Below are 12,516 nucleotides of genomic sequence, written 5' to 3'. Positions count from 1 at the left end.
GCAAGATGGCTACCTCACACCCTGAATTCAATGAGAAAACCACCGCGACAGAAGTCGCGGAGACCTTCGCGAGCAATATCCGAGGCAAAAATGGTAAGCACCGAATGAATTAGCCTCTTCAGGACATGAAAATTAATAAAATTTACCCTAGTCATCATTACGGGCGTTGGTCCCAATAGTCTGGGCGAAGCACTCGCTCTTGCCATAGGAAAACAAAATCCGGCGAACCTGATTCTTGCCTCGCGCACAGAGACTAAAGTCGAAGAGGTGGCCAAGACTGTCCGAGAACAGAATCCAGATATTTCCATAGTGGTGATTGCCTTGAATCTCGCCTCTCAGAAATCAATTCGTGCGGCGGCATCGAAAATCCAGGGTCTAGTCGATCGAATCGACACCTTAATCAACAATGCCGGAATGATGGTACTTGACCGCGAGACAACAGAAGAGGGAATCGAGATGCAGTTTGGGACAAACCATATCGGACACTTTCTCTTTACAAATTTGCTCATGACCCAACTGAAGAATGCTGCGAAAGCTTCTGGCAGGGGATCCACTCGCGTCGTCAACGTGACTAGTGCCGGTCATCGACTATCTCCTATTCGGTTCCATGATTATAACTTTGAGGGCAAAGAAATCCCTGTTGATGAAAGACCCCCGGATGGCTTGCCGCCCATGTTTAGCCCCACGGCCGATGGGTATAATGGATGGCTAGCATATGGACAGTCCAAAGCGGCCAATATCCTCTTCACGGTTTATCTGACAAGACACCTAGCCACTGCCGGGATTGTTTCGTACAGTGTACACCCTGGCTGTGAGTTAAACCTTGGAATAGCTTAATCCGTAGATTCCATTCCCTCCGATGCTGATAAATATATAGCTATATGGACTGGCTTAAGTCGGGGCCTTGATGATGCCGGCCATGATACGATGTCGAAGACCAGCAATGTCTGGAAATCAGCAGATCAAGGTGGAGCTACAATGCTTGTAGCTGCATTTGACCCCGCTTTGACAGGTATGTTCCAAGGTTCTAGACCTTCAAGTTGGAAGGAAGATCCCTAGATAACTATATCCACTGCTAATAACGCAATAGAGGTCTCCGAACCATCGGCTATATATCTAAGTGATTGTCAATTCGCCAAAACTGCACCCCATGCGGTAAATATGGATGCCGCTGAGAGACTCTTTCAATTGAGCGAAGAGCTAGTAGGATCGAAGTTTGATCTGTGAGGTCCGAAGATCTAGATTGGGCATATCGGATGCTCCGACGCATTGTTCGCGTGGCCCGCAACGCATGGTCGTGGTCAAATGAGAGAATCAACACAAATGTCTCATCTTACACCGCTTCGCTTTCCATCTCCTAATTACTAAGAAGTGCTAGTAGCTGCTATCTCCCTGCCGAGAAATTGACAATGATGAGTATGAGTACTTCGGTGCTTTAGTAGATCCATGGCTTTTTGCTCGTTCAGCAATAGCATCGCATATAGTTAGGCACTGCTAAGCACATTTCAATTCACCCTTTGCCAACAACAATCTAGAATGTAGTTAAAAGGTCCTTTTCATTGTCGCGTGAGAATTATTCCGTAATGACTCAATGCGGATGTCCGACCGGAGGTCCGAAGTGGCGACTCCACTTCGGTGTTTTTGGCGCGCCAACCATATCGGAGATGACGCGGAATTAAACCGACGGCGGCTGGCCTGTAGTCCACCGGTGCAGATTTGGGACAAGATGCAGGGGCTTTTTGCCCGCATCGGAGGCATATCCGACTCAAATCCTGTTGAGCGGCGCGAATCTCCAATTGAGACTAAGAACGAGTTGCCGATGTGCCGGATGCCACTGGTGACTGCAACATGACGGGAATTATTTTCTTCAAATCTCAATTTCTCTTATTCGAACAGATTCCCACTACGAAGTAATGCAATTCTCGCCTACCTCGCCCATCGGAGCTGTATGCAGAGATCTTTGAGCTCCACCTTCAACATTCATTCGCTACGTTCCGTCTCGAAGGTCTTTTGTGGATTCTTTCGCGTGTTTGGAATCTGCCACAGCACTGGATATCTGAAGCCAACCTACCAGGATCGCCGACAATAGGGCCAAACTTTCAATCATGAATCGACAACGCGAGGCCGAAAAGGCCTTGCACGACCAAACAAACATTCTCCCATTCGCCCAGCTCATGGTTGTTTTCACTGGCTTAGCTACCTCCCTACTTATTATGTGCATGGATCAGAATGGTATCAGCGTCACATTACCCACAATCGCACGGGATTTGGGGCGCCCAGGACACTATTTCCTGGGCGGGAACCTCCTCATTGATCGCGAATACCATGTTCACGGTCCTATATGGCCGGCTGTCGGATATTTTTGGACGCAAGGTTGTCTACATATCGGCGCTAGTGTTGCTGTGCATAGCAGATTTGTTGTGTGGCTTATCGCAAAACCCAGCCATGTTCTACGTTTTTCGAGGATTGGCAGGTGTGGCAGGTGGGGGCGTTGCTTCATTAACAATGATCATTGTGTCAGACGTCGTCACCCTCGAGCAGCGAGGAAAGTACCAAGGCATACTCGGCGCGTCACTTGGCGTGGGAAATATCATGGGTCCTTTCATTGCCGCAGCATTTATTGAGCGATCAACATGGCGTGGCTTTTTCTGGTTGATCTCGCCTCTGGCAGCGATTTCAGCTATTGTGGGATATTTTCTGATCCCGAATAACGCCAAAAAGGGCGACTTTCGCCAGAATTTATATCGAATTGACTGGTTCGGTGTCCTGGCATCATCTATCGGAATTATCTTTGTTTTGATTCCCGTCTCGGGAGGAGGGTCCTACTTTCCGTGGGATTCGCCGATGGTGATAGCAATGCTTGTCATCGGAGGCTGTGCATTCGTCGCTTTTGCTTTCATTGAATGGAAGGTGGCAACATTGCCAATGCTGCCAGGTACGTTATAAGACCCTCTTGATTTGAATGGCCCCGCTGACACCAATGTAGTTGTCTTTTTCAAAAGCAAAGTCATCACTGCCCTGTTCTTACAGAGTTTCCTTCTCGGGGCAGTGTATCAAGCGTACCTCTACTACCTACCGCTCTACTACCAGAATGCCCGTGGCTGGTCTCCCATCGTATCCGCTGCTTTGACCTCGCCGATGGTGGCCTGCCAGGCTATTGCCTCTATCTGCTCTGGCCAGTATATTTCCCGACTAAAGCGTTATGGAGAAATCATATGGATGGGGTTTGGTCTCTGGACTTTGTGAGTGCCCATTCACTGGAACAATACTATTCTCGAATATGCTCTAATAGCCACCATAGAGGAGCTGGCCTCATGCTTCGCTTCGACGACAAAACACACCCGGCTGTCATCGCTGTCTGCGTTGGGATCACTGGTATCGGGATTGGTTTCACCTTTCAACCCACACTCGTCGCTTTGCAGGCGCACTGTACCAAGTCGCATCGCGCCATATCCATCTCCAACCGCAATTTCTTCCGATGCATGGGGGGAGCATGCGGTCTCGCTATCTCCGCCGCCATTTTGCAGGCTACTCTGCGCTCACAACTTCCTGCCGAATTTTCCTATCTGACCGAGTCCACCTATTCGCTCCCTTCGCGATCCAGTCTCACTGATACTCAATGGGCACAAATCCTGCTTGCTTATAGCAAGGCCTCCCATTCTGTCTTTATTCTCCAGGTTCCTCTTATCGGGGTGTGCTTCCTTGCATGTGCGTTCATTCGTGACCGTGGCCTCGAACGCGTCAAGTCACCCGAGGAGATTGAAGAGGAGAAGCGAAAGGTCGAGGCCGAGCGAGATGCAGAGGCTTCCCTTACAGATCAGCAACCCAAAGGAAATGAAGTCCACCAGGGCGAGGAGGTAATGACAAGGCAGAACTCCATGACTTCTGCAGCCGACTCTCATACGCTGCATCCATCTCGTGCTGAGTCCCTCGCCGGGCGGGACGAGAAAATTAACCCGGACCAAAATTAAGACAAAAGAGAAACATGCACCTGCGTATTGGTTGTCGTATGTTTTATTGCTTGAAGTTCTGTTGCTTTTCTTCCATCATTTGATAGTTACACAGCGTTCGATACCATAAAAGCGCATAGTATTAGTTTACACCTAAAACCGCATTTGAATATAGAATAATACGATATTGATTGGCTCTACATAAATAATTTACCTGATCAAAGGTAGGCGAATACTAATGTTCTCTATATGATATTTATAAGCATGGTGATTATTCATTTTATTTTGGCTGATGGTTGCTGTTTGTCTTGGCGCTCTCCGCATTTCCAACGTCGCCGCTTCAAACCTCCAGGGCTTCCATCATTGCCGTTGCCACATTGAGATACTCTCAGCCCAGCGAAGTTTGTCTGTCCCGACTGAAAAAAGATTGGGCCTCTCACATCTAGACAATGCGACATTATGTATCCTGTCGGCCCTAGCCCGGAGTCATCCAGGCAGACCAGTCCTGCTTCGAAGGACTTCAATCCCCGCAAGCGCGGACGAACAGCCTGCACACGCTGCAAGACTAGGAAACAAAAGGTTTGCTAAGCACCCTGGCCCTGGAATAGACCAAACCAATAGCTGATAATTTCGGTGCAGTGCGACAACGAATATCCGACCTGCTCAAACTGTCGGAAAGCAGGGGTCACGTGCGACAAGTCGAGCGTGCGCGAAGATGCAGACCGTCAGAACGAGTGAGTTGGGAATGAACAAGAACGAGACTGACAGGGTTTAATTGCTAATGAGATACCCAAGCTACACACGTGCACTGGAAGAAAGAGTGGCATTCCTCGAGGGCAAGCTGGTCCAGCCTGACCCATCGTCCTCCAGCCACAATGCAGCCCCAAATGTACCAGCCTCTGTTTGGTCTCCGCAGGGTAGTCACACAACACCACAAACAACGGCCTCTGGCCTGGATAATAACCCAGTAGGAGAGATTGTGGGACTCCTTGCCTTGAGTTCATCCGAAGCACCCGCCTATGTGGGCTCAAGCTCCGGTCTGTCCCTAGCCGCCAACTTGGGTGAAATGGTACAAACAAGCGTCTGGAATCAGTTTATTTCACGGATGCAGCCCCAGCAAAGCTCAGCAATAAATAGCAACCCGCAAAATAATCGCGGGTTGAGTCCTGCGGCAACCCCTCCGGCCGGTGGCCCTCGAATGCGAGACCGATGTAAAAGAGCAGACGAGCTTTTGCCCGAACCGCCAACAGAAGAAATGGGAAATAGGATGCTAGAAACTTATTTCATAAGACTGCACTCTCGTTATCCATTTTTGGACCGCAAGCAGATATGGACTCTTCACGAAGAACGTTGGCGGTTAGCAAAGACAAAACGTGGAGATCTCACGAGATCGGATCGATTTGCAATCTTTAAACTGAATCTGGTTTACGCTATTGGCGCAACGATGCTTCAATTTAGTGAGAAGTACAAATATGCATACACCGCACCAGAGGTACAATCCAAATGCCGCAACTTCGGCCACATTCAAGCTCTTTATGACTAACAACCTTGGAATTGATAGCGATTTTATACATCTGCGCTACAGTATGTGCCCACAATGTGCGACGCTCGCTCTATTGAGAACATCGAGGCAATGCTTCTCCTCGTTGTATACCACCTCCGTACTGCCTCTAGCCATGGCATGTGGTACATGATCGGGCTGGCAATGCGTACAGCTATTGATCTCGGTCTCCACCGAAAGGCAAACGAAATTAACATGGATCCATTCACCACTCAGATGCGAAGGAGACTATTCTGGACAGTCTACTATTTAGAAAGGGTGGTCTCGATGTCTCTTGGACGTCCTTTTAGTATCTCCGACCGCCACATCGACCTCGATTTACCAATAGACGTGGATGATGACATCCAAGATCCCGCCCTTCTAACCGCATCGCAAGTACCGGGAAAGACAACCACTCTCACATTTGCAATCTACCTCTTCAAACTCCGCCGCATCGACTCCCGAATTCAACATAAGATATACCGCGCCGACAGACCGCTCTCCTCCCTCCGCCTCAAAATGGACCCCTTATACCTCGAGCTTGAAGAATGGAAAGAGTCCGCTCTCCTCCGATTCTCTGGCTCGGATCTCGACTATCCTATGCTTCACTACAACCGCGCCGTTCGGCTCCTAATTCAACCGTTCCTCCCTCTTCTCCCGATCACAGACCCATACTACAAGATCTGTCTCGAGGCCGCAGGGGAAATCTGTCAGTCCCACAAACGTCTCCACCAAACCCTTGAATACGGCCACTCATTCCTCGCCGTACAAACCGTCTTCATGGCTGGTATCACTCTCCTATACGCGTTATGGACACACACAGATCAAGTTTGGACTGTCCGCATGAGTAATGATATCCGGGCCTGTTCAACAGTGCTCTTCGTCATGGGTGAAAGAGCGGCCTGGGTAAAGAAATACCGCGATGCATTCGAGCTCCTCGTTAATGCAGCCATGGAGAAGCTGCAAGGCAACGAAACTGCTCGGAACGCAGGTATGGCTGAGCTCATGACAGCACAACATGGTGGTGCGTCTCTAAACCCTACTTTTCCCGGAATGTCAAGTGGGGAAAGGCTCCCCGCGGAAAACCCGACCGGGTTAGCGCCAGATACCGCCGGCTTTGGGACACAGGTCTATCCCGACGATGATAGTGACCATGCCGTTAGGATGGCGTTGCAACTTGCACCGTGGATTGACCAGAACCAGAGCGATCCGTTGTGGATGCCGGATTTTGAGACACTAGAGAGCTTGTCCGGAACGTTCTGGAATGGTGCTGATTCTACTCTTTTTGATGCATTATGATGAGAAGTGAGATGTGTAATTCAAATAAAGAGGTAGTTCTCTTCCCTATCATTTAAGAACCCCTGTGCTATGCCTGATGCACAGTATCATGATAACATATCTGGCACGTCAGAAAACCAGGTCGCAAGATCAGGAAGATCAAATCTGCCCAAAAATCCCAGATCCTCCTGACCAAGACCCATTTCATCCCAACTCATGAACGGATTAATGGCTGGACCAGTGGACTCAGAGTCACGCACTCCAGACTCTTCTGAAATTCCCTCGGCAAGATGAGAAGTTACATCTGACCGATCGGCATTTTTGTTACTTCTGTGTACTTGGTTCGGGGCAAAAGCGTTATCATCGTTACGGGGGGCACCTGTATCTGTATTAGACAGCCATTCTAAATAATCGAAGAAAAATCGAGGCGGTGGTTTCCATTACCTGTATAATTCTGAACAATATGTTGGTGCGTAACCTGCAGGAACTGTAGCGAATTGCGGGCAGAGAGACTGAATGAGGACATTGTTGTCAGAACCTCCTCGCATTTCCGCCATGTCTCGTCCACGGCATGCACGTCGATCTGGTCGAGGATAGAGCGACACGAATACGACATGATCAGAACGAATCCTGCAGTCGATGTATCTGTGGTTCGTACATTAGAAGGTGAATTCTTGCCAGGGCAGGGTCAAGGGAAGGACATACAAAAGCCATTATACCACCACGCGTCTGTTAATGATGTCCTGTACGTGGCGTGGACATGTGACACCAGTTCCACAGCTGCCCTGACACAAGCAGCTGCACAATTTACAGACATGGAATTGTAAATGACATTTTTCTCCAGTCCGATCGTGGGTTTTTCCGAGTCCGAGCCTGAACCTGTCTGCCGAGCGAAGTCCATGCGATCGTCAGAGCAGAGTTGTGTGAACATGGGGCGATAAAGGAGAAGACGAAGATGTATAAATCTGGTATAGTTGATTAGGTTATTTTGTTGTAGCTTTCTACCGGGAAGGAAGGGCTGTGAATACCTTGCTCGCAAGACGTTACGCTGGCGTTTGAAGATTGGATCTTGATGGCTATTTGGGCTGAGTGGTGGGTGTATACCCGTCCAGTTAAGTACGGGGGGAATGTTGGCTTCGTATGTGGAAAGCTTGTCGTCGAGTTCCATAATGACATCAAGGCTGCTATGCTTCGTTCCCCGATGAGACAAGGGTCGATGGTGGTTCGATCGACTTTGCCATGCATTGTATATGTCGGACAGGATAGCTTCGAGAATTTTGTAAAGCTCAATTGTGGAGACATAGAATGTCATGTAACCCGATTTATGATCGCAAGGTTGCCCGGCAAGTGCACAAGGGTCATCGGACTGCAGGTCGGGTTTCATGACCGGGGGAGAAGCAGGTGAAATATGAGATGTCATGCTTGGGCGACCGTAAGTCATACTCACGATCCTAGGTTTCAATGTCAGATACGAAACTGAAAATTAGGCGGATTGGAGGCTCATACATATCCATGATCACACATCCGTGCCAGGTACGGCGCCTGGTTTCTTGCTCCAAGGGGTTGATGGATTGCTGCGTTGCAGTTTCATGCAGGCCCAGTCCTTGGGCCACCCGACAAGCAAGCCCGATCGCATTCCAACATCTATTAGGATAGGGTGTGCTTTGTAAAAGAAGGGAGATAATGAGGAGTGTCTGTACAACGCCGATAGTACCTATGTCTAGGAGGTCAAGACCGACGAACCGCTTCGATCGGAGAAAAAATGAGTATGCGGCTGCCTCGCGCTCAGCGGCAGGTATGTCAGAAAAATGGCAACTTAAGCCGAAGATAGCGTTCAGTGCACAATGAAAGACAATTGACTGATGACCAGAATCAAATGAGCCACCAAGGCCAATGTTTAGTTCTGGCAGCTGAGGCTTGGGCCATTTGCTAGATCCCCACAGATTCTCATAAGCTTGCTCAAAACTTGGTCGATGGAAAAAGGGATATAGACAATGCACTCGGTTCCAATAGCATTCCAAAAGGTGGTCCGCCAGGGGGCGAGGAGGCAGTGAAAAATCATCGAATTGTAGTCCCAGCGTTGGCGTCAGGCAGTCTCGCCACAGCCCTGTGTCCCGGTAAGAAGAACCACTCGGCGTGCTGCCTTCCATCTGTTTGAGGGTTTGAAGGTAAGATCGTATTGGCATTGAGTCCTTTGCAAGGCGCATAAAGGAAGCTACAGAAGAGTTACCGTAGTATTGCTCCCTGGGTGACTCGTTACTCTCCCCATCTTCTCCCACAGATATTGCTCCCATGGCTGTGACATTATGGGAATTGATAGACGGGGAAGGAAATGGATTTGCCGAAGATGCCCTCCCAGTTTCATAAGGAGCAAGTGATCGATGAGGTGAGATTGGATCAGCATCTGGATGTCCCAGGCTTGAATGTGTCGATGGTATAGAAGGCCGATGTCTCAGCTGAGCACCCATTTGCGGCACCGTGGGTACCGTAGAGGGACGTAGCTGATTGAGTATTTCGGTATTGGAGCCTAGGCCTAGCAGACCCTCCACGGCCACAGATGTTCTAGACTCATGGTCCAGCGTGTCTGCACTAGGTTGTCTCTCTTGGCCATCATCAGATCCCCTCTCCTCATCATCAGGGATTCGGGCCGGGACAGCAACTCCATTTTGTGCGCAAATATTCTCTAATTCTCGGATGCGTTTGTGCAGCACCTTGAGATAAGCATTATTGCTTGCTGACCGAGCATTCTCAATCTTGTATACGCACCGGTCTATCGGATACGCCCGTCGAGCACATGGCCCACAGATCGGCTTCGCCCCGTCGCATCGGACCTTTTTGTCCCTGCATGATTCACATGCTAAAGCGATCTTGCGGCGCTGCGGGGTCTCTTTTTTGATTGTTCTTCTTCGCGAAGACATTTTGGCTTAGGTCACCGAGGCTCAAGGTCGAGGCTCAAGTATGAATGCCCTGCCATTCGGGACCGGGACAACCATTAGTTGCACAGCCAAGGATCGCCCGGGGCCGATCATGCGATTTCTGTAGCCCCGGAATGTTGGGGAACACGAATCCAGCTGCCTGAAAAATATATGGATCTGTTTTCCAAGGTTTAGGCCCTCATTGTGAAGATCGTCGTCTGGCCGGCGGAGTGTGGAGAAAGGAAAGACGTGCGTATCGAACGACGCCCGGAATGCACCCGGATACGTCACGTGTTTATATCCAGACCTAAAAGAGTCTCACGCGATCGAGTTCCCTTTTTTGAACCTCAAAAATCCAAGGATAATTTTCTGAGAGGCTCTACTCGAGACACAAATAAGCTTCTTGTGCATGGCGATTGTACGACAGAAAATATCCCGAGCAAATATGGTCAGGAGGTTTCCTCCGGGATGCACCCGGTCCATTTTGCAAGCCGCCCGGGTGCGATCCGGTGTTGACGTAGTATTACTGGGGCCTCCTCGCAAGCTCACCCAAGTAAGATTTTGGATCTCCTATCATAAGTCATTTCTTTCTCAACAAAACTTTAGTTCCAACGCTAGACCCCGTGCCACTTTCATATGTCATCTCATGCCACTTGGCGCCCTTTCAGGAGCTGATCATTTGTGAAAGACAACCGCGACCCCTGCTCTCCCCCCGGATTCAACTTCTTTCACACCCTCACAAATGCAGAAATACATGCACACCCTGAGAAAAACTATTTTACGTCCACGATATATCTCCTGAAACACCATCACCAATGCACACCGAACATCAGACCCGCGATTACACCCATGAAAACGAAGCATGCTGCCCACCCGACACCAAAGAGCAAAAGCGCTGGCCCCTGGAGACCGGCTTACAGTGGGGATCCGACCCCAGCTTCTGCTATCATGGATTCTCTAATCCGATCGGAACTTGGACTGAGGAACGTGTAACTCAGAACTTGATGCGCAACATGATACATGCCGCCAATAGTGTCACCGTCGACTTTGGCTACGAATTCGATTTCTCCACGCACACACCAAACTTCCTCTCGGAACAGCCGGATATCATTCGCTTGAACAGATACGACCTTTCTAACAACCTACAAACCGATATCCCAACAAAAACACCCTCGTTAAGATCTGCCTCCCTGTCGACGGCAACGTCGCTCGACGCAAGTAGCCCGCCGGAAATGATCAAAGAAGAAAAGCGACCGGCGAGGCAGGAGGAGCCCGCACCACCAAAGAAGAAGCGGAAGTGTGTTCAAAAGCCTGGGCAACAATTATGTCACTGTCGATCGGAAAAGAAGAGGAGGGAAGCTGTCACGCGAGGGTATCAGGATCTATCTGACTTGGTCCCTGGACTGAAGAACCATAATTTCACGAGAAAGTATATACTCGATGAGACGGCAAAATACGTCAGTGCTCTGCTGCAAGGAAATGAGGACTTGCAGGGGCAGTTGGATCAGATGAAACCTCATAACGAGCCAGATATGTGGCCGCTCTTTGAAAAGGAGGATTTATGATTTATGATTTTTATTCATGTAAATATACTAGGGAAAGGAACATTACTTAACTGAATAAACTTAAAAGCTCACAGAAGCTCCCGCCATCGGTTTCCATGTCGCGAACATGGAGATGCTCTTTCAAACCCCAATCACGTATATCTGCAGATAACACGTCTTGTGCATACCAGTAATAGTACCAATCCCGTTTTATTCCTTGTAACACAGATACAAAAGCCTAGATTTAGAGGCCTGGAGCTTCTAGAGTATTCTAAACAAATGTAGCAAACACCGCAAACAAAGCAACATACCTGGCATAGTGCCAACTTCTCCCTGCTGCATCTTGCTGTTGCTCTACTGCAGCGCTTGATGCATCCTGGGGGTCCAGGTGGGGTCAAGGTTTTAGGCAAGTCTCAACAATAAGGTTCAATTTCGGGATCTCCACCATTGCTTATCATCATGCTCCGGCTTCAAATATTATTGGATAGCAGAGATTACTACAGTAGCTAAATGCAGCAAGGTCACGGTCATAAATATTCGCAGAAACCAGCGACATTTCGGCAGCATCCACGCACCCTTACTCGCATAGGTGGGAAACCAACCGTAAATCCGCGCATGATCGACGCGCTCTGCGACCACCTGTCGGAAAAACCGGGCCCGTACCTTGATGAGATGGCTTTCTTCCTCTGGGATGAGTTTCGCACGATGGTCACAATCTCTAGCATTAGACGAGCCCTGGTGGCCAAGGGTTGGTCTGAAAAGACGGCCGGCAGCATGCAGAGGAGCGTAATGGTCATTTACGAAAACTTTGTCGTATCATTTGGTTTATGTGATGAATCTGGATGTGACAAGAGAGCTGGGTTCAGGCACACAATATAGTATCAATAACCCCCCCACACATGAGATGCTGCATACGTTGGGGGTGTGCAACATTATTTCGATGGATGGCGCGGGGAGTTGCTCATGAGAGTCGACTGTATCTGCGTATGCCCAGAATGGAATTTGACATCTAGGCCGAACGACCACAAGTATTATCCTGAAGGAGAAGGTCGAGGTGAGAAGAAAAATGATATCTAATATCCTGGGCTCAAGAAGCTTAAACTTAAGCACTAGTTCACTCATAGCCGTGTCGCTCCTGTAGTAGTCGAGGTCTCTTAACCCTAGTAAATGATTCGTCGAATCCGAAAGCGGTGAACATGCCCGTCGTCATAGCCGACAAAATTCTCAGAACCTGCTTTTTCACATAGTGGCGTTCTTTGTCGTTTTTCAATTCTCGATATGGCGTTGTG

The 12,516-nt window shown here is 49.1% G+C and overlaps 5 protein-coding genes across 5 annotated transcripts; 4 read left to right on the top strand and 1 right to left on the bottom strand.

The window, feature by feature from the left end:
- Window positions 1-5: 5 nt before the first annotated feature.
- On the top strand, window positions 6-1,227 carry N7481_003721 (Short-chain dehydrogenase; the record flags this gene model as incomplete). The annotated part of the gene is made up of 4 exons (XM_057262940.1): window positions 6-93; window positions 152-811; window positions 878-1,012; window positions 1,091-1,227. 4 exons carry the CDS (start codon window positions 6-8, stop codon window positions 1,225-1,227), a joined length of 1,020 nt encoding a protein of 339 aa, XP_057124601.1.
- An 878-nt stretch (window positions 1,228-2,105) lies between these two features.
- On the top strand, window positions 2,106-3,971 carry N7481_003720 (putative MFS transporter; the record flags this gene model as incomplete). Its single annotated transcript, XM_057262939.1, has 4 exons — window positions 2,106-2,454; window positions 2,522-2,935; window positions 2,987-3,242; window positions 3,302-3,971. 4 exons carry the CDS (start codon window positions 2,106-2,108, stop codon window positions 3,969-3,971), a joined length of 1,689 nt encoding a protein of 562 aa, XP_057124600.1.
- A 438-nt stretch (window positions 3,972-4,409) lies between these two features.
- Window positions 4,410-6,789, top strand: N7481_003719 (putative C6 transcription factor; the record flags this gene model as incomplete). Its single annotated transcript, XM_057262938.1, has 4 exons — window positions 4,410-4,529; window positions 4,590-4,684; window positions 4,746-5,442; window positions 5,512-6,789. The coding sequence occupies 4 exons, from the start codon at window positions 4,410-4,412 to the stop codon at window positions 6,787-6,789; spliced, it is 2,190 nt and encodes a 729-aa protein (XP_057124599.1).
- Window positions 6,790-6,875: 86 nt separating this feature from the next.
- N7481_003718 (uncharacterized protein) lies at window positions 6,876-9,686 on the bottom strand (the record flags this gene model as incomplete). The annotated part of the gene is made up of 4 exons (XM_057262937.1): window positions 6,876-7,147; window positions 7,213-7,413; window positions 7,474-8,219; window positions 8,275-9,686. 4 exons carry the CDS (start codon window positions 9,684-9,686, stop codon window positions 6,876-6,878), a joined length of 2,631 nt encoding a protein of 876 aa, XP_057124598.1.
- An 812-nt stretch (window positions 9,687-10,498) lies between these two features.
- Window positions 10,499-11,248, top strand: N7481_003717 (basic helix-loop-helix domain-containing protein; the record flags this gene model as incomplete). The annotated part of the gene is made up of 1 exon (XM_057262936.1): window positions 10,499-11,248. The coding sequence occupies one exon, from the start codon at window positions 10,499-10,501 to the stop codon at window positions 11,246-11,248; it is 750 nt and encodes a 249-aa protein (XP_057124597.1).
- Between the last annotated feature and the right edge of the window lie 1,268 nt (window positions 11,249-12,516).

This window comes from Penicillium waksmanii (assembly GCF_028829765.1).
Source record: "Penicillium waksmanii strain IBT 27052 chromosome Unknown utg000004l:1.0-5674109.0:1.0-5678898.0, whole genome shotgun sequence".
NCBI lineage: Eukaryota > Fungi > Ascomycota > Eurotiomycetes > Eurotiales > Aspergillaceae > Penicillium > Penicillium waksmanii.
The sequence above is the reverse complement of the archived record's forward strand: the minus strand, read 5'-3'. Positions and strand labels throughout refer to the sequence as shown.